Source organism: Balearica regulorum, chromosome 3 (assembly GCF_011004875.1).
Source record: "Balearica regulorum gibbericeps isolate bBalReg1 chromosome 3, bBalReg1.pri, whole genome shotgun sequence".
Taxonomy (NCBI): Eukaryota; Metazoa; Chordata; class Aves; order Gruiformes; family Gruidae; genus Balearica; species Balearica regulorum.
Window position 1 is genome coordinate 74581221 of NC_046186.1, and position 21837 is coordinate 74603057.

At 43.8% G+C, this 21837-nt stretch overlaps 1 protein-coding gene across 1 annotated transcript in view; it reads left to right on the forward strand.

Annotated features, from left to right (window-relative positions):
- The window catches only part of FNDC1 (fibronectin type III domain containing 1), a 77553-nt gene that overhangs the window by 15176 nt on the left and 40540 nt on the right, over positions 1–21837 (forward strand). Inside the window, exons 2-6 of the mRNA XM_075748485.1 lie at positions 14681–14890; positions 16253–16351; positions 18116–18230; positions 19401–19588; positions 20228–20335. Of these exons, the coding sequence (XP_075604600.1) occupies positions 14681–14890; positions 16253–16351; positions 18116–18230; positions 19401–19588; positions 20228–20335 (720 nt within the window). The remainder of the gene's footprint in view (positions 1–14680; positions 14891–16252; positions 16352–18115; positions 18231–19400; positions 19589–20227; positions 20336–21837) is intronic.

The window sequence follows — 21837 nt, forward strand, 5'->3', positions numbered from 1 at the left end:
CAGTGTATTTTCAATGCCTGATTTCACAGCAAAATATGCATAAGAAAGCAGTATGAGTCAGGTGACCCTGATTTTAAAGAAGAGACTAACCAAAATTGTAGGTCTGTTAGCTTTGTGGCAATGTTATGTTTGCTGTTTGCTTTCCTGACAGGGTTCTGAGGTACAGTATGCTTCGTTTTAGACTGTAAGAAACACAGAAATTACCTCACTTTTGAGTAAATAAAGAATGAAAATATGAAGAACAAATTGGAGGTGAAAATAATGTGGAGACTACAGTAATGAACATAGTGTGGAAAGACATAAGCTTTGAAGGGGTGTGTTTTGTTCCAGAGAATGTCTTGCCGTGGCATGAGTTACTTGATGTGGGTTCACGTTCTCATTTTCTTAGGCAGGTTTCCTTCCCATCACTGAACTTCTGACTAGGGCTAGAGAACAGCCTATACAAGGGTTATCTAGAGGAAAACAAGCTCAGTTATCTTTATCCTGTGCTTTTGTCATGTTTGTGATTGCATTCAGATTAAATTCAGACTTCACTACTTAAAGTGCCCTTAGGCTCTGATTTATTTGAGAAACAGGTCTTAAGATTGTGTAAGTTGATATTTGTGCTATTTCTGCAATTGAACATCCACTGAAGCCAAGGAATGTGAGTTTCTTGCCCATAAGGAAAGGTCTGAGTGACACAGGAGCTGCCAGCTGAGACAGCCAGGAGTCCTGCGGGGTGGTGCAGTGTCAGCACTGCGAAACCTCAGGTGCATCTCAGGGGAGAAGCACTAATATTCCCTCCTTCCTGAGGACAAGGGACTGAAGGGATGAGCGTGGAGGACGTGGTTGGGATCAGTGGTTTTATCGGGCCCATTGACAGCTCATATTATTCCTCTTAGTCCTATGGAGGGTGTAAAATAAATAGGTTAGCTTTGCTATAAACTTCTTTTTCTGTTAAATCAGTGAGTCTCCCTTCTTGCAAACCAAATTTCCAGTGACAGGCACGATAAAGGAGAGGTCTCCATGAAGCCAGGGAGCTTTGGGTTAAACCTGGAGTACCACAGATGTCCAGTCCCTCCTTACCCCCTTCCATTTTTAAGCCTAGAAAAGGTTAGACGTGAAGTCAATAAACAAAGATTAAAAGGATACCTGCATATACATTTGAAACCCACTCAAATATTATAGATTTGACATTCATTTGTTATCAGCCTAATTCTGCTGATGGTGCCACCTAATCCAGCTGTGCTCTCATCCTGCGACTGTTTGCTGGCCTCTCGCGGAATAGCCGGGATCAGAGCTGTGGCTCTGTCCTGCACGGGAAGACAAATCCTTATGTTGTCAGTCCTTTTGGCAGTACCTCTGGCCGATATGGTTCAGCCATGTCAAAGAGAACGATACAGCAGAAATGAAATTGGTTTCGCCAGATGAAGAACTTCAAATACTTCAAATGTAAGCAAGCTAATAATATCAAGACCTTGAAAGATGCCTTGAAGAGGATCCCAAAGGAAAATTAGAAAGAGCAGTTCTAGCAAGAAGGATAGAGTAATACCAACGTGAGTTAGTATTAGCCAGGTGGAGGAGATGTATCTAGACAAAGGGGTACTTCAAGTGGCAGGTTTAAAAGCCACTTTCCAATGCTGCTTTTGAAGTAGCTGGTTTTAAAAGCACTTCTGAAATGGGTCTGCCAAATGTTCAGCTTTTTCCATGTTTTGTTTATTAGGTAGTGGAGAATAATTAAAGTTTTTATGCATTCTTCATTAAATGTTGCTTCATTTTCTCTTAGCAATTGAAGATTTTATTGTAGAAGGGTTACAGCTCTGCATACTGTACCTGATTTTACAGTCTGTGCTATATTCATCCCTCTCCATGTCACTGCCTTATGCTTGGAAGTCTTCAGGAGGCCCGGTGCTGGAATGGGTTTCATGTTTTATTCTCCCAGAAGTGGCTGCTGAGTCAAACAGTGGGCTGTAGTTCTCCAGGAACTGAGACAGGTGCCTGATGTAAACCATGTGTTTTGGAGCCCGGGCCGTGTGCTTTCTGTGGGAGCTCTCATCCGGGAGAGCTCGCAACCCTCCTGCTCAATTCTTCTGGACTGTGTGGGTGGTTTTTTTTGTCATCTCGATGGACCTGAAGGACCAATGACTTGATGCCTCTCCTTCCAGAGTGGGAGTAGGTTTCCAAATAACCTGGAGACAGAGGGTGCTACAAAGGCTTTAGCTGGCGCGCACCAAAGAGCTTTGAATGAAGTCTTGAATCAAAGAACTCAAATGCATGTGGTGAGGGATGTTTTAAAGTGCTCATGAGACAAACATCAGTCTCCAAGGGATGATAGTAAGTGAAAAGTACATGCTGTAGTGACACAATTACATACAATAAAGCAAAGGGGCTTTTCTTAGGGCATAGCTCTCCACAGCGTCTCCTAAGACGAGCGTGGAAAGGGAAAGATGGAAAATACACGCTTTCCTTCTTTTTACAGTTATAACAGTGGTGAATGTGGGAACTGTGTGGCTCAGAATGGATGGCTTTTGCTGTTGGTGCTCTGGGTCCAGTTGAAGGAACTGTTTCCATGAATTTTCTGTAGCTTGGTTTATGCATGCAGCAAAGCACAGCTTACTGAGTCTCAGTTCTCCCCTGCCAACTGTCATGTTTCCACCCCCTTACCACGCTGCTGTTTGTGAGATCTTATCAATGCCTTTTCTAGCTGTCATTCTGCAGGTAACCAGAGGTGGGCTTTAATCCATACCTGTATTTCTGTGCTTGGTACTTTGTTGTTTTTGTCTGTGAGTGTTGGATGACAAGCCCTTACCAAGGCATATGCTGCGGATGGCCACACTGATACAAACGAAGCTTTTCCTTCTCCTGCAGTGACGTTTCAAGCCAACCAGTCAGACCTACAAGGCAGCAGGTTTAGAGGGCAGCTCTGTCCTCATGGAGACTGACAAGAGGAGGATGTCCTGCCAAGGACTGTGCAAATCAGATACCTGTCGTCTCTGCCTTGTGTGTGGTTGCAGTGATGGTGCACTTCATTGTTGTGATGCTGGTGTTCTTTGTAGTGCCCGTACCTGCCTGATGAGTGACATGGTCACTGATTTCTTCTTGCGGTTTAAAGTTTTTGGCTGTATAAATACACTAGCAGAGTTAGATGAACAACATCATGATTAGGAGTAAGATTCCAAGGGCACAGTCTTCAGGCAGAACAGACAGACAATTAAAACCCAATGAGTCAATGCAAAGGGGTGACTTCTCTGTCACTGCGTATGAGTCAGTTCCAGGTCCTTGTAGGGCATAGTATGGAAAAGCATTCTGACACCTTCTGTGCTTGTCCCTTGGGATCCAGCTTGGTTCTGCTAGCTCAGAGAGGCGCTAGTTGTTAATCATGAGATAATCATGTTCAGCTTGAGATACAGACTGTCTTCGGTAAGCCTGGAAAGCTATAATCTTTAAGCAGAGAATTTCCAGAGGAAAAATCTCCCAAAAAATTACCAAGGAAAGAAATGAAGAGGCTTAGAGTCACCAATAGTAGATATGGTAAAGGGCATAACTAAATAATTTGTATTTAACTACCCCTGTACAACACAAAGGAGACGATAACTCTTTAAGTGGAAAACTATTTTTGGAACCCATGAGAAGACTTAGGATTTTATACAACACATAGGGTATCCATGGAACTTATTGTTGGTAGGTAATATGAAATCAAAACACGAGCAGTTGAAAAGGAAAGATATTTTCATAACTTCGTGAATACATTGCATTGCTGAGGAGATCTAAGGAATAGGGTGTGCTGTATAGAGTAGTAGAAGACTGCTGGTAACTCCTCAGAAGATACGTGGATTCAATGGGAAGTGCTCTTTGCCAAGATTTTGCCAGTGCTCCTCATGGGAACTCCAGCATCCATTTGCATTACGTTTTCAGAGACAGCCCATAGTGCCTCAGTCCCTGGGTGCTGTGATGTTTCTCCTTTCTTCTAGCTCCAAGGTCATGTTTTCTAGATCTCTTACTGTGTTTATAATTCTCCTCTTGTCTTTCTTCAGTGGGCCTGTATCTTTCTTAGAACACAGTGACTGGCTATGGGACACAGTTCTTAGAACAGTGAGTTTTCACTGCCCAGTAGAGTAGAATAATCTCCAACTGATCCAGCCAGAATTATATTTATTTTTTTGGATGATGTCGCATTGTTATTTTGGTTAATCTGTGAGCAACTACAACCACTAGATCCTTGTCTTGATTCCTACTGCTTCGCATGATATTCTTCATTTGATGGTTACTTCTTTGTGGTGTCTTTTTTTGATTTTTCCAATGTATGTTGTCCGTTCTAAATTTCATCTGTGAGTCATATATCTGTTTTTTATATCCATGTATATATAACTATAGGGAAATGTTAAGCCTGCAAGCACATGTGTATTACTAGAATGTCTTTATTATTACATGTATATCTTATTTTTCACAAATGTTAGTGTTAATAAGCCTTAAAAAATAGAAATTAAGGAAACTCCAAGTTAAAGTTGCAGTCTTGTCCCCACGGCAGTGCTGAAATCTGTCCCAGAGGAGCTGGGAATATCGAGTCCTCTGCCTGCATGAGAGGAAACAGCCCAGCACCGTTTCTGCAGCAGAGCTCATGGAAGCCTGTTCATGTGGTCAGTTAGTTAAGTAAAAAGTCAGTTGAGGGTAAATGCTAAATTGTTACTATGATTTATGGACCAGCTACCCGGTCTGGAACAGTATTTGGAATGATTTTTGCTCGTAAATACTATCATAATAAAACTATGTACATCTATAATTTTGGATGCATCAGGAAAGGCAGAGATGAAGCTGTTGTCCATACAGATCCTGTACCGCTTGCAGGTCTTCTGCCTTGGCCTCCAAGCTTACTGATGTCAAGCCATTAGGAAAACATCTTGTTTTAGGGCATACGTTTGACAATGAAGACATGAAGCTTTCAGAGGAGGACACAGACTAATTTTGGCTTTGAACATGATTGCTCTGCCATGCATGTGTTGAATGGAGGTAATGACCGGGATTGGGGCATGAGAAGGGGATCTGTGATGGAAAGTATTTTGAAATAAACTGGTCACAGCCCCTTTGCCCTCCTGCTCCTATAGCAGAAGTGCTTCTTAATCCTCCAGCTCAGCCCAGTGGTGAGGTTGGCCATGGTTAGGGCATCCCCACACCTTTGCCAGCTGGTTTCAGCTGCTCTGTCCCCGCAAGGAGCCCCCAAAGGTAATGTGACTCCAGTACCACCTTTCCTCCAACTCAGTGAAGGGGCAGGTGTTGGACAACACCCCAGACGGATGCTTGCAGACCAGGGCCATGGCTGCGGTGTGCTCTCACAGCCCCTTCGGGGGGTTTTTACCACCACAGTGGTTTGGTCACTGGAGAAGCCCAGACGGGAGGCATCTGCAGGCAGCGTGTGTGAGAGAGGAGGGTAGCCCAGGCTAGGCAGGTTCCCTTCAAAGGGTGCTGGTGCAGAAGGAAACCTGTGCGTGGACGTCAGCGGGAGAACGTGAAGCCTTCAATAACTCACTGTTGGTTGTTCTTAAGTCATAATACATGTATTAATCATGAGCTTGGAAAATGCCCTAGTCCTACTGCACTTAGCATTCAGAGGGCTCTTCAAAGGGAGCACTGGAAACTTCTGTTAAAGCTGTCAATTTAAAGAATGTCCTCCGGATGCCAGGTAACTCCTCTACAGATGTATAATGAATCGCTGTGCTTAAATCAGACATTACCGCTGGATACTGGTCCTTTGCCCAAAACTCCTGGCTGGAGCCCGGTGAATTATGGCACACTTTCCATTGTGCTTTGCAGGAACCAAAATGTTCCAGTCCCTGCTTTCTGTGCCAAGCAGAAGTGTGTGGAAATTTGCTGAGCGATTTTTTTTTTTTTTTCTGCAAGAAACAAAGGATTTATGTGTCACTTGCCTCCACTGCTTTAACTGATTGGCTTATTTCCAGGAGGAGATCTGATGCTGACCGTATAAATCAATGACGTTAAAAAAGTTGATTAGCCCGCATAGGCACAAGGTTGACAATGTGTTTCAAAATGCTAGGGGACCTACCAACCCGGTAAGAATTTGCTCTCCCATTTCAGTCCTTCTTTCTCTGATCATAGACTTATGCTTTTACATGTGTTAACTGCTGCAATGCTACGAAGAGCCCTACTAGACTAGTGCCATGCTCTGTGCCACAGCTGGTCAGAAGGAAGTCATTGAGCCCAGAGTCTTCTGGAGTTAGAGCAGTCAGCACATCTCAGTTCAGAGGGCCACATCAGCACTGTTTGAGCTGGCTCACCGACTGCAGGAAATATCTTTGCACTTTGCAGAGTGAACTCTTCTCAGGATGGCCCCAATCCAGCCCTCATTGAAACTGGTGGAATTGCTCCCATTTTTTCAACAGAGCTTGGATCAAACTGCCAACTTAAAAAAAAATAAATCTAGTAATACTTTGCCAAAGTGACACGGTGCATTAATTTTTGGGTGGAAAACAAGTATCTTCCTGTGGTATTTTGTCTGTCCTCTTTCTTCTTGACTTTTCTGCTGATGTGGCTTTGGGATAGCTGTATGGAGATAGGTAACAGTGAGAGTATGTGAAGGTGAGGAGCAAAGCAGCCGCCCCTGTGTGGATTGCTGGATGAGAAAGGTGGGATGTTCTTTTTCCCTTGTGCCTCTCAGTTATGGTAAAATACTGTTTTTCTTTTCCAGTTCATGAATAACTGGATTGAAAGCCTTGAGTTGCACAAAGGACTACAGAGCTTTAGATGCCTGGCTCTGCTAGTAAAGCTCTGCTTTCTCCTTTTTCAAATACACTCTGTTTCGTAATCCATTTCAAATCAGGTGAAAAAAAAAGTGGTGTGTCGGAATTGTCCTAACCCTTAAAGCCAACGCATAAAATGATTTACCTGCTGGAAGATGGTAGAGCACCATGTGGAAAACTATGCCCATTGCGGGCATGAAGAAGGGATGGGTGATCACGTTGCAAATTATTGTTGAAAACAATAAACTCTTTTTCCTGGCGAAGGGCTGGCCATGATGCAGCCCTTGGTGCATGAACACTGCCACCTGAGTGCAGGGCTTTCCCCTGGGCTTCCCTGGTGTCTTCTGTGTGGCCGGTGTCCCTCAGTCTTTCTGCTTCCCTGGGCAGATGCCTGTCTTGGTTTCACAAGTTGCCAAACAAGGGCAATTGTAGACGTGCCCTAGGATGTGTTTGCTACGTGTGCTATGAACTTCAGCATCACCACTCAAGCAGTTGCATTTAGGAGAGGCCAATGCAATAGGTTTTAGGAGTGTGGACATTTTACAAAGGGTCTTACCTCAGAAATGGAATTAATTTTAGAGTTGCCAGCTGAAGAATCAAAATGTAGTGCCTCTTTTTTTCTGTTACTTATTCACTATCATTTTTTGCTACAAGTACAGCTGATATCTTCATGGTGGTAGGGCTCGGACACTTATGAGAGTATATGGTATACAGGAGTGTTATATCCCAAAGAAATAGCCCAGAGATCTAGGAACCACAGCTGGCTCAGGTGCTTTTCTAGCCCTGGTGGTGGGTTTTGGGAGGGATGCTGCAAGGTGTTTGTAAGCTGAGTTGCTCAGCTCTGAAACTGGATTGCTCTTGCAGATTGGCATTGGTGCAAGGTTATTACCTCAGAGGACAGTTGGTTGTGCTTTGAGAGCAGTTAAGGACTTCTTAATACAAGGATCTACTCTTTGAGAAGGGAGAATGAACTGAGAAATTTGGTACATTTTATTTAATCTTCCATAGTGTTTTGTCTGGTAAAGCATGAGTAGTCTCAAATCCCAGGTACAGAGTCAGTCAGACTCATTTGATGCTTAGAACATAATTTTTTAAATAAAAATAAAACCAAAAAAACCCAGCAAAACAAAATAAGCAAAAGATCCCACCAGTTTGCTGGTGCAGTGTAGACTATGATGATTTTTGGTGAAGTTGCGGATGACAGGATTTCATTTGCCAGAAGGCATTTTTGGCTTTTTCTAAGGCAGTTGATTGCTTTCTGATGAGTTCATTATCTCTAAGCAGCTACAATTTTTCTCTTCAAGCTGTTGCTTTGCCTGTGGCTGGGTCACTGTGCTTAGCCTCCCAAACTTATGGCTGAATAAAAAGAGAGGTTGGTAGATGTTTATAGACTATATGAATGCTGTCTACTGACTGTGCCAAATATGTGTCCTCTCTGCAGCAGAAAGCATTTTATAGGTCCAGTTTTCCAGTCCTGAAGTAATGGCACACAGAAGGAAAATATAGAAAAGTTTTTGCTGACTAGGGAAGGCAAAAGCAAACATTTTGTACCTAGGCTTGTGGTGGTGAATTGAAGTGCCTGATTTTTGTGACGTCATATTTCAACTACTTTTTTGCACTTATATCTTAATAGGTTTAACTTGCTTGGGGTATTTTTCTCTACAGTTATAGGTGGATTACTAGGGGTTGTACTTCCCTTTTCTTCTGGAGCTATTTTCTGTTTTCCTTTGCTAGGTAATTTGATGAGGCCCTCTGAAGAATCTGTGTGATTTGGCAAATGCAAGCTGCCTCCTTGTGTGGTTGTTTAGAGGATGTTTCACCCTCAGGTTAGACCTCATGCTCTGGGCTTACATCATTTGTAAAATGTTCTCCCGCAGTCCTGACACACACAGAAACTTTGGCAATACTAGTGGACGTTTCAGCTGTGGAAAGTCAATACTGAAGGTTTAATCAGCCCTGCATTTTTGGAGCCAAGATAGTATACACAAATTCTTGCAGCTGTAGGTAATGTTGAATTTCTACACTGAAGAGAGGACAAGGGAGTGACTCTTTCTCATTTTCCAGAACATAGGAAAGGATTTGCTTTTATTTTAATTGCAGGTAGCTCTTTAGATGAAGTCTGACGATGTTTACCACTTGATTTAGTTTGGCCAGAATGGAGGTCCAGAAAACTGTTAAATCAGTTTTGGAACCAAAAGTGAAAAAACCCCCACAAACCTTGGTGATATTTACAGGGACAAATAGTGGGGAGATGGGGAAAAATCAACCTTCAGTTCAGTCGAGCACTTGGTAGCTGTTCCCAAAACTTAATAAAAAAAAAAGGAGTTGGAAGTGGATGCATCTGAAGACTTAACTTTTTCATTGCATTTCATTGGGACCTCATCCAGAGTTTGCTGAAATCCAGTTGAGTTCCTGGTGTGTCAGAGTAGGTGTTAAATGGGGAACAGACAGCTGCAGTCCTGTATGCTTTCATACAGGTCATATCAACTGTCTCTGATAGGAGAACCCACAGGCACTGTAGTAGCTGTCAGCTGTGCAGCTTTCATGCTGATCTAAAATCTTGTCTTGGGACCTGTAAGAGCCATCTTCTGCTGAGGATTCAGGCAACCTGCCCAAGATTAGACCATTGCAAAAGGTAGGGAGAGATGCCTGGCAGGGTCAGACTGCAGCCCAGGGAAGCGGTGGAAATGTTCCCCAGTGCTCAGGGGCCCTAAAAGTGATCGGTATCCTGAGCCATTTCTGGATGCCCATTTATCTGGGTTGGACTCAGCTGGCCTGGATGGAGCTGTGGTATGATGCTGGGATTGAGCAACATGCAACGTATCCATCCTGTGACGTGGGGATGTATGTCAGGTAGTGAGCAAGATATTGGGGTTTCTGTTTGTGCTTTGTCCTCCTGTTGGTAAATCTACCACTTCCTGCATCACTAGGAGTGCAGACTCCCAGATATAACCTGATGTGTCTTTTCCCCCTCTGGGAGGATGAGGTTTTATTTACAGATCTCCACACCACTGTTGCAGATTGGTGTACTTGTTGTATACCTAGTGGATATTTGTGCTTAAGTGAGGCAATTTTTATTGTCACATTAATCTGTTTGGAGGAGGCTGGAGGATTTGTGCAAGGTTCTGATGAAGGTGGATGAAGCCCAGCATCCAGTGGCTACAGTTCTATCTAGTTCTTCCCTCATGTCCACCCATACTACTTCACTCAGCCTTTTCTCAGGTTCATCACTACGTTTCTTCCCTGTCGACATCAGATTTCCATGTTTGTTCCTATTTCTGCATCACCTTTAATATTATAGTAGTTCTTTCAATAACTTTGATCTCCCCTGTTTCAATTCCTCCTCTCCACGCCCCTTTTCTTGGACCTATTCTTGTCTCCCTTGGTCTAGGATTGAAATCATGCCTTCATTTTTCAAGAGATTTTGCTTTCTTTAGCCCAGCATGGCAAAAAAAAAAAAAAAAAAAAAAAAAAAAAAAAACACTGTATATTCTATTGAGCAGGTTCAGATCTTGCCATCTCCAGGTTCACATCCAGCACCTAGATGTGCAGTGAATGGGATCCTAGTGATGCAGGAATGTGATGGGATGTGTCCTCACAGTGCTTGACCTGTGGTGACAGCATCATCTAATTCTTTTTTTGTTAGCTGTGAGCTGTTCAAGACTGTTGTTCATGGGGAGTTCAGTGTCCCCACAGGCAGGGGCTACTTTGGGAATTGAATGACTTAAATGTTGCATGGAATTTATTTCTTCCTCCTCGCACCCCTTCCTTGACGAGTGTAACTTGTTTAGGACAATGGGGGTCTGGGGATTTGTTGTTTGGTTTTTTTTTAAATATGAATGAGCCTGGCCAGCAGGACCAAACTCTGGTCCTTAGGACACAGTAAGCTTTTCTTGTTGCTCAACCTCCACAGTCCCAGGGTTATCCTCCCCGTGGAAATCCAGGTTATTTCCTGGAGCCAAGACAAGAGAAGGAGACCGGGGCAGGAGAGTGCTCAGGTGTAGGGGCTGTGACAGCAGGATGCAGTCACTTGCTGTCCCGTGGGGGACTTGAGGAGTGGGAAACATCCTGAGTGGGGAGTCCTGGCCCTACAGCATGGCTGAGCCTGGCAGGACAGCAGCCCTGCAGGTGCTCGTATGAGGTGGTGTGAGCCCTGCTTCACCTTCTTCCTCCATGTAGCTGAGGTCAGGGCCTTCAGCCATATCCCAGACCAGGCTGATGGCTCCCAGGCTGTGGGCTACGGTGGGATGGGCTGCTTATTGTTCTTAATGAGAAATCTCTTTCTTGTCAAGTCTGGCACAGACTTCACACAAAAATACTGCATTTGATGGATCAGCAGTTACCGGCAAAGCCATTTAAACCATTCCCTGATAGCTCCATCCTGGATGCTTTCAGATTTCTGCCAGCCAAGCTGTGACAAGGAAGATAAATAGAAACTAGAGCTAACTTGTGAAATGGGAACAATGGGCAGTAAAGTGTGGTGCTACCATGAGGAAAGTAATCGAAGCCTTAGAAAGCTCTGGGTTTAAAATCTCAGCTGATCCCCTGCATTCAGCATTAAGGTCGCTAAACTTCTCTTTGCCTAAAGCCACATTTGTTTTAGATTGAATACTTTCCATATGGCTCTCTGGCTGGGCTGGTTCCTTTTGTATCCTCTGTCCCTTACAACTCTCTATTTCAATTCGAGTTGGAAGCTGCGCCTTTGACTGGGGGAGCAGAGCTGATGGGCTGCAGCGTCCCTCCCGGCCACCACGGGCCCACGGGCTTTCAGTGCTCCATGGCACACAGGGCCACCAAGAGGACACCTGAGCGGCGTGCTTGCACCACAGCCCGGCAAGCCGCAGGCACCGGGGTGAGTGTGACTAGTCGAGGGGAGGTGTTACTCCCCTCTGGCCAGGACTGGGCTGCTCAGGAGAGATATTGAGATCTGGGGAGGTGGTGGCTACCTACAGCTCGTAGGCTACAAGGAGAGGCTGCAGGAGCAGGGCTGGCCCAGTCTTGACAAACAGGAGGACAGGGCGACATCCCAAGGCAGCCAACTGCTACTTGATTGGGAGCTGCAAGGAAGCCACTTCTTCGTGGTGCCCAGCTGCATGTAACACTATAATGCTGGGCAGCAGCCACAAGTTGTGTTTGGGAGGTTTGGGTTGGACATTAGGATAATGTATCAGAAATAGTGTGGCCAGCAGGACTAGGGAAGTGATCGTCCCCTGTACTCAGCACTGGTGAGGCCGCACCTCGAGTACTGTGTTCAGTTTTGGGCCCCTCACTACAAGAAAGACATTGAGGTGCTGGAGCGTGTCCAGAGAAGGGCAATGGAGCTGGTGAAGGGTCTAGAGCACAAGTCTTGTGAGGAGCGGCTGAGGGAACTGGGGTTGTTTAGCCTGGAGAAGAGGAGGCTGAGGGGAGACTTTATCGCTCTCTGCAACTCCCTGAAAGGAGGCTGTAGCCAGGTGGGTGTTGGTCTTTTCTCCCAAGTAACAAGTGATAGGACAAGAGGAAATGGCCTCAAGTTGCACCAGGGGAGGTTTAGATTGTATATTAGGAAAATTTTCCTCACTGAAAAGATTGTGAAGTGTTGGAACATGCTGCCCAGGGAAGTGGTTGAGTCACCATCCCTGGAGGTATTTAAACATGTGCAGATGTGGCACTTAGGGATATGGCTTAGTGGTTGACTTAGGAGTGTTAGGTTTACTGTTGGACTTGATGATCTTAAACATCTTTTCCAACCTAAATGATTCTATGATTCTATGATAAAAGCTTTCATCCTAGGCAGCTGGTGCAGCACTTGAGCAGGTCCACAGGGAGGCTGTGCCATCTCCATCCTGGGAAGATTTGAAGACTGAGCTAGGGGAAGCCAGGGCTGGCCTCACACAGTGTTGGAGAAGGTTTGTCTTTGAGCAGAAGGTTGAGAAGAGACCGCCAGGGGTCCCTTCCAACTTGAATTTTACACTCTTTCTCCATGGTGGTGCTGTGAATCAAGGCTATGCGCCTACATGATCAGTGATTAATGGGCTTTTGAAATCTGTGTTGAGCAACTGCTCAGGAGAGCAAGAAAAATAAACCGTGTGGGAGCAGGTGGTTTTTTAAATAGAGTGCGTGACTTAGAACATTCCTTGAAAAGTGGTCAGGGAGCCTCATGAAAGCAATCATATTTATTTTATAGCAAAAAGCATTTATTGTTTGTTAAACACTTAGGACCAGATCCACTGCTGTGATCCAGCTAGTATACACTACTCTGGCAACACAAAGTGTCTGTAAAACCAGCTTAATTGGCTGATTAATCTGGGTTTATAGCTGCTTCATTTTTCTGGGGTGGTGAGGAGCAGCCAGCACAAAGAAGCTGCTGAAGTCCATGTGTTCAAACTGATGATCTGTCTGTCTGTAGGAAAAATAAAAAGGCAAAGTTTACCACGCTGAGCTGCTGCCTAGTGATTCAGTAGAAAAGCAGAATTCTCTGGGAGTGTGCAGTTCTCTGCATATGTTATACACCTCATCAGCACTGAAATCTTACATTTCTCACAGGGATTTCAAGAGAAGCTCTGCAAACAGCTTTGAGACTCACTATGATCCTTTCCAAAGGGTAATTTAATAGAAGAACGTTTGTTGGGAATGTGTAAGAAAATACAACCTTGTCAGCAGATCAAGACCAGTGAGCAGTTTGGTTATAGAAGGTTTCACTGAGCAGAAATACCAGAAAAGGGGCTGCTTTTGGTGTGTATAGGGACATACAGACATCAGTACATACATTACAGTACATGTTTAAGTGCTGTGATGAACAAATACACTCTCCTGAACTGGTGCTGGAAAGAGGATCTCACTACTGCTCTGACAGAGGGTACTTTGGTGCATTGTGTCTCGTTATCTGTCCAGGTGTCTGGAAGCTGTTGCTGTCCCAGTCTCTTGTTCTTTTGACATTGCTGGGATTGCAATGACTGGCTTAGCCAGTGAGTGGGAGGGTTTGAATACAGCGTGTACCCTCTGTGCTGGTACGTTCACACAGCCTTGTGCTTGGTGGAATGGCATTGCTAGAAGAGACTGAGACCTGCTTTGAGTGCGAAATGTAAAAGATAAGAGGCAAAAATCGCTACAGCTGTGGGAGATCTCAGTCCTGTCTGGTGCTGCCAGTATTTTTCTTCCTGCTGTCTGCTCTGCTTGCAGCCCGCGCAGTAGCATGGTGCAGGTCATATGCAATGGAGAATGCCGCAAAAACTGGAGATGCTGTTCAGAGCAACTAAACTGGTTACTTGAGTAATCTTTGCATCAGTGTCACTTCTTAAAAGAACACTGCCAACTTGCCAGCGAATGTAAAAATACCTGTTACAGTGCTGGATGCTTAAGGGATCGTATAATGGGAGTTTGAGGAGTCAAGAATTGAAGCATGTGCAGAACAGACCTGTTGAATATGAGGCTCTCAGAGACCAGAACCGTTAGTGGTGGGTTTAGGAGAAGAGAACCTGCTTTTAATGTGAATTGCTTTCTAAAAGAAAGTTTAGAAATAGTGAAACAGTTCTGTGCTTCATTTTACATGGACCTTTAGCACTTGCCAAAAAAATAATATACTGGTGTGCCTGAACTAGAGAAAGGGGATTTGGAAAAAAAAAAAAAAAAAAAAATAAAGGAAAAGATTAAACAGGAAAGCTACAAGACATCCCCAGTTTCTGGCAGGAGTCCTTGAATTACGATATGTTTTCACTTTCAGTGTCTTGCACCAGTCTGTCTGAAGAGCCTGGGAAAAGACGCTATTGAGTATTGTACATCCTGCTTGGAAAAGTTGGTGTTACTGCAGTTGGGTTTTATAGCAAAATTAAAAAAGTATAAAATTATGTCCTTTATTCTGATGTTATTTAATAGATGTGCTTGCAACAGACATATGTAGGCTGCTGTACATGTCACATGCTTCATGATAACTGTGATGGGTTTTCTGTGTGTTTGCTTATTTTTTGAAGAGAAGGACATGCCAAACAGACCTCTGAGAGTGCGTGCCCAGTCTCCAGATGGCAAGTTATCTTTTCGGTGGAAGCCACCTTATGGAGCAGGCTTCAGGGGTCCACGCAGCAGATCCCAAGGTTACCTCCGTGGGTATGGAGAGAGCAGCCGAAGAATGAGCTATGCTCCACTGCTGCAAGAGCGACAAAACCAGGAATCAAGAAAACTAGGTGAGTGAGATTTCCTGATAGCATCTAGCTGAGCTAGCACACTTCTGTCATCCCCTGTGGCTCCTAGGTGATCACAGATTACATGTTCTTGTAGCCATCAACATTACTTCTTCCTAGAAATGAAAATGCTCCCTATAATTGCATTCCGTAACATGTTCTTAACAGAAAAATACAATGACCAGGGTAGAAACTGTAGCAGAAATAGATGTGTGTTAAAGAGACTCCATGTGTGAGTTATTCATATTAATAGCATAGGGAAGGGCTGGGGAGAAGAGCCATAGCTCAGATTCTCCTTGAATGCGGTGGGACAGCTATGAAATACATTGTTTCTTGTCCTCTTCTTACACTTTGTTTCCCTATGTTATTTCAGGCCAGTGGAGAAAAAATTAATGGTTTAATTAAATGTATCCACACTTCCCACTAAAGCTTTTTCATGGGCTCTGTGCTGGAGTGTTACACTTGTGTGCCCATGTTCTTTATCTCAAAATCTCTCCTGTAGGCTGGAAGCCCATCCCACAGATAGTCTGGTCTTGGCTTACAAAATGGGCGATGATTGCAAAATCACACGTGGCTTCCAGAATTCCTGGCTTTGCAATGTAAATGTCTATTTCCCCTTCTGCTTTGTGGGTTTTGTATTAAGCACACATCTTTATCTCCGTTTTGCCAAAGGGAGGGAATTCTTCAGTCACCTTTATCAGTTATTCCCCCTTTTCCTAACAGGAATTTCATACTTATTTCTCAACTCTTTTCTGATTTTCATTTTTTCATCTTCCTATGCACTGCTTGTGGAGGAGACAGCCTGGCATCTGTACTAGGGTTGAGACATGTACATGTGGGAGACACTCTCCTGTTTATTTGATGCCCAGCACGTACCACTGCTCCGCAGGTTGAGAGCCTGTCCAGGCAGTACAGAAGTCAATGGAAATCTTGTCAGGAACTTAGTGGGAGTTCAGTAACAAACTTAATCTTGATGAGAAATACTGTGTAACATGGTTTGGAGTACCTACTTCTTGTTTTCATTACTTTTATACTACGGGTTTTTTTAAAGAGGGAGAACAAATGTTCTTTAAATCATCAAATTATCAGGAGAAGTCAATCCTAAAATATAGGACTCTTGTAATGGTCTTTTCATGTTAGTAACTTGCTTTTCTGCTTCTAAAATATCAATTTTACTGTTCTTATTGTACGCATAGTGAACTCTCTGACATAAATGCTGTGGCTCTAAGTAAATTAACTTTCAAGTAAGCTTCTCCTTTTGTATCTCAGAAAAGAATAAAACAGAGTTCTGCCTGAGAAGACTAAAAAATTTTTTAAATGAAAATGTTTACAGGAAAACCTCTGTTTTTTTCCCTGCATGTACAGCCTCTGAGTCCGTTCATGTGGTTTCACTGCCATCAAGGAGCTCCCAAGGACGCAGCCAACCTGTCTATAGGTCATCTTTAACTAAAAGAAAAGTCACAGGTATGTTTCTTTCACATCTGCTGTCCATTCATGGAGACATGTGAACGCAATGAGATAGCTTTGTGATTTTTGGACTGCAAGTCTTTTAGTACTGGAGCTGCTAGGTTTTTCTCTGTGTGTTAAAGAGCTCAATGGATGTCTCCAATTGCTTCTGTAATTCAAGCAGGATTAATAAAATGATACAACTGTGCAACATGATTGATTGGGTTTCTGTTGTTGAAGTTTTTGTTGGTTTTGGTGGGTTTTTTTAATCTCCTCTCTAGCTATTGGCAAATGTTGTGCACTACAATAACTGTGTGAGAAGACTTGATAAAATCAAAGCCAGGACCTTCACAACAGTATGCCTTCTTGTCAGATCTCCACCCCCTTTTCTGAAGGGTTGGTTTCCAGAAGCCTAAACCTGGTCAGCAAAAGTTTTCACTTTCTTTTGAAAAGAAGGCATTACATACTGCTGCCAGATTTGAAAAGGATGAGCAAGATTCTGAGTCATCTCCATGTCAGTGCCACTTTCTCACCCCCTCGCATTGCAATGAGAATACTGTGGGGGCTGCAGAATGTTTCAGATATTTTGATGGTGGTGGAGAACACCTTCGTCAGAACTGAGAACCATAGTGTATTGAAATCCCACCTCACGCCTTTTCTGGGGAGGTGATGCCATCCATTTCTCATGCTCACTTTCTCCAGGTGCTCCCGTTGCAAAACTTTGTGAATAGGTCCCGTAAGCCACATCTGAGTAGTAGATGGGCCTTCTCAGCCCACTACTTTTGTGCAGTAGCTGTTTGGCTTGGAAAACCTGGAGTTGTCTGAGAACCCTCTGCATTAAAAACCTGATTGAAAGAAGTGAAATGTGCTTCCCTGCTGCCTACCTTCTGTGCGGGCAGTGCTGGGTTTCAGGGTAACGTGCCACTCACTGAAGAGAAGGGCAGTCTTTCCTCAGACTTCAGTCATACATGAGTAAGGTCCCTAGAGAATGAAATCATACTCCGGAGTTTACTGGCCCTTTTCCTTTTCTGAGATATCAATAGTTTTCCAGTGTTACTCTTCTGTAAAACTTGGGCTGGAAGGTTGCACCTTGTGCATTCTGTGCCTCTGGGAGACTTGGAAATAGTCGCTGTGACACTGATAGAAAGAGTAGTAAGTCTTTCATGCAACAGTAGGTAGACTAGACTGGAAAAAGTCTGATGGACAGAAAGAAAAAGGAGCTTCATCAAAATTAAAAACCTTAAAAAATAAAATTAGTTTCACTTAAAGTTTTGTAAATTATTTGCAAAAGATATTCTGATATGTCAAAACAGCCCACTTCAATGATTTTTTCTTTCAATTTTTTTTTTTATTTTTGCCTTATATACCAGAAAAAATGAAAAGCTGAATTCAAACAACCTGTTTGAAGCACTCAAAAATGTAAAATATGGAGGAATTCTCCCTTGTGAAAAATTCTTGACGGTCCCTGCTTTTATTGCCCTTCAAAATAGAAATCAAATTTTAAAATCTAAAAATTTTTCATAAGGCAAAATTTCTGCTCTCCAGGGAGCTCTAGCAGTGAGTTTGCCAGACTGTAGAATAGTAATCTGGTCTTGTAAGCAGACAACTAACAGAAGAAATTATGTTTCCATGGGGTACCATCAGTACTTGGTTTTCCACTACCACGGTATTTGTTTTTCATCTGTGCTGTGTACATACTATAAGGTCAGCTGAAGGCAGTTACTGGTTTTTAGGACAACTCTGATGTTGTTATTGATATGCTATTTTGTTTTGCCATTTCAGAGGAGGAAGAGGTGGAGGTGGCACAAGACATAACTGTTCGAGTTATGTCCTCTCAGTCTGTGCTCGTTGCTTGGACAGACCCACTGTATGAAAAACAGAAGGTTGCAGCGAATAGGTAGTTAGCCTTGTGTTTTCTTTTCTGAATGCATACTGAAGGTGAAGTGCTGCCAACGCATTACTGATTGATTTTGCATTTATTTAATTACAGTTGATTATGAGAATAATTTAGCTTAGGGCATAGGAATTTGTATATCCCTACCTATGACAATGGCTGGTAGGGGGTGCTTCAAAGAAGCTGTTAGAAACCTGATGTGGGTGGATGTGGGGTGATGTACCCTCCTTGTCTCCCTGCGCACTGGTCTCTAGCATTTAGAGGTCTGTGTAAGTGCTGGACTACAGGGGTTTAGAGCCCTTCTGAAATGTCATCAGCATCAACTGGGGATATTTAGCTATTCAAATGCTGGTATATCACCATGGTCAGCAAATCCCTATGGGAATTTTCCCATGGGGAAAGAAGGATCATACAGTGTGTGAAGGAAGCATCACTGCAATGGGAAAGATGCCCGTCAGTGCCCCCTGCATTTGCTGACTCTCCAGAAACCCTGTGCAGCTGAGGCTGAGCAGGTTGGGGGCTCTTGTGAGTGGGAGAGCTTGGCTCACAGCAGTATATTGCAGCAGCTGGAGACCAAAGTAAACAGAGAAACAGGCTGGAAACTGCCAAAGGTCTGAAAGCTCTGGATTGTGTTGCTCAGTCTGGGAACAGTGAAGGGCTGTGCAACCCAGCACTGAAACACCCCAAGGGGCACAGTAGAAGAAATGGAAATTTCAGATGTTCTCAGTTTCCTTGTGGAAGCAATTATCTGGGCAGACACGTGGGAACTGAGCCGCCAGTGCTGCTCTGGGACCAAGGGGCTCCCAGATGTCCAGCTGTGCTCATGGCCATGGGGCAGCGAGATGGTGGCGGGGAGCCCCAGGACACCTGGCTTGGTTTGGGAAGCCCTACAGCTTCCCCTGGGGCAGAGGGTGTTTTGAGTAAGAGGCTGGAAAGAGCGGTCCGTCCCTTGGGGTGAAAGCAATCAGACTCCATTAGAGGAAGGCACAAATGTTTGCTTAAAAGATGCTGGCTGGTGATGGTGGTGGTGGTACTTTGCTGTTTGCATTTTGGTAGGTTCCCCAATAAGCTCCAGCAGGCTAGCTGATGAGAAAGCAGCCCCGTCCCTCTCCGGTCCTGCTAACGCTAGGTTTCGACATGTGAATTCTTATTTTTGTGTGTTTCTGATCCCAGGCAATACAGTGTTCGCTATCGGGAAAAGGGGGAATCAGCAAGGTGGGATTACAAGCAGGTGTCCAACCGGCGGGCGCTGGTGGAGAATCTACTGCCGGACACCATGTATGAGTTTGCTGTCCAAATCTTGGAGGGAGAAAAGGAAGGCAAATGGAGCGTGTCTGTTTACCAACGGACGCCGGAGGCGGGTATGTATTCAAAAGGTCCTTGGGGTAACACAAGTCTTACAGTATGAGCTGAGAAATAGGGCTGACTTGAGGGAAAGCCAGAATAAGTGGTTGCCTGGGGCAGCAGAGGGTTGGGAACATGGGAAAAGCCTCGGTGCTGCTGCCTATGTCCCTGCACACCAGGGCTGCTCTTGTGGCACCAGGAGAACAGGGGGAGATGGTTTGGGTGTTTCTGGGGGATGGGTCAGCACCTTGGACCCCTGCAGCTGGATGTGCCCATTCCTTTGGGAGGAGCAGCTTGGCTGCTGTCCCATTCTGTGGGCAGCAAATTTAAATCCTCCCTCCACCATGGAGAAGCTGTGGGGCCCCTTTGGTACAGGGAAGTGGTCCATAACAACCAAAATACCATGTTGTTCCAGCTAAGCCACAGTAGCAGTCTTGTGCAGACAGCCTGTTCCTAAGAGTATGGAATAAAATTTCACAAGAGGAGTCTGATACAAAGGTGTAATACAGGCACATGTGGCCCTGAGCCATGTGCGCTCTTCACATTTACCTTTGAAATGGCCGTATAGGAATTTCTGCTGTGAGGAGGAGCAAAAGGTGTATGCTGTGTATGCCACCTTTTCTTACTTGCCTCTTCTGTGTATGGTTGTTTCACAGCTCCTGCCAGCGCACCTGAAAATTTGGATGTTTGGCCACTAAAGGGGAAACCAACCTCTGTAGCAGCATCCTGGGATGCTCTCCCAGAGAGTGAAGGGAAAGTCAAAGGTAAGTCATCACTGTCAGTTTTTAACCCCTCCAAGGAGCTGGTCTTCTCGAAGCCAGTCTGCTGCTCCGCAGCAAGCTGGAACTGTTGACAGTGCCAGGATTTTTTCAGTTGTTAATAGCTTATACCCCAGAAAGATTTTCTTGTTTCCAGCCCAGCATCTCCACACCGCTGCTGGGAAGCAATCGTCACCGTGTGCCTGGGATGTCCCAGAGCTTCCCGGGGTGTCACGCATGCACGCTTACCTCTTCTTCCATTATTAAGCAGGTTGAAATGAAGCTCAAGAAGTAAGTTTCCCAAAGGATTTGTAACAGTTAGGCGAAGAAGGAAAAGTTGGGTAGTTGCCAAGAAAGTGAGTGGGTTTATGTTGTGTTTTATTTCTAGTTTATCGTGGAAGGAAAGCCTCAGCTTAAAAAGCAAGTGCAAATAGTGATTTCAACAGATATCATGTATAAACCTTGTGTACTATAGCGTTATTGTACATGGTCATAAAGGTAATTTGTCAGTGGCTATTTACTTGCATAGGATTTAAAAGAAAAAAAGCTTTCTGGGATTTTTTTTTTTTTTCCTTTTTTCCTCTGAAAATGAACAGGCTGATTTTTTAGCCACTTCCGTTCTCTGGTGGTTGATGGGATTGTGTTCTTGAGTTACACCAGTTTCTGGAGGTGCCTTATCAGCACTGTAGCATCTCAGAATTTAAAAAACCTTTGGCCTGGAGGGAAGTGTACCGTGTCTGCATACAAGACCTACTTTAAGTGTTCTTCAGGGCAGTGGTGGAATTCCTTCCTCTTTGAAGTCAGTAGGAGTCTTGCCAATTGCTTCAATGGACCTGCAATTGTATCCAAGAATTATTATTTCTTAAGGTAGGGTCATGCAGGGACATTATCTTAAATTTCAAATCTGCTCCTAATTTTGAGCAGTCTGTAGCCTTTTGACCATTTTCGTCTGCTGATCTTTAGATGATTCATCCAAGACAATCATTTTAAAAATATCTGATATTCAAGGGCTGAACACTTATATGTGTCTAATATATCATTGTTTTTCTTGAGTATGAAGTATTACAGGAGAGGTCTTATTTTTAAACTAAATAAATGACAAAAATAATACTTATACTGGCTAAATGAAACCACTGGATTAGCACTTTGTTGTTGTTTTGACAGCACATACTAATCAGGATTTTTTGTCTTTTGGTGCTTTTGTTTTTCAACTCTGTCCTTTTATATATTTATACCATGTGTTAAAGTAATGGGTAATTACTGTAAGTAATGGCTCCAGTAGCCATTTGAGAGTTACCAGAAGTTACACCAGTGCTTCTGCAATTAACGCAACTCCTGTGTATCTTAAAACAAAACAAAACAAAAACAAAAACAAATCAAACAAACCAAAAAAACACATCCAAAGCTTACTATGCCTTCTAATACCTTGATATTTTTTTTCAACTGAGCATTAAATGCATTTGCATATAAAATATTGATGACTTTTTTTCCTTGATTTTGATGACCTA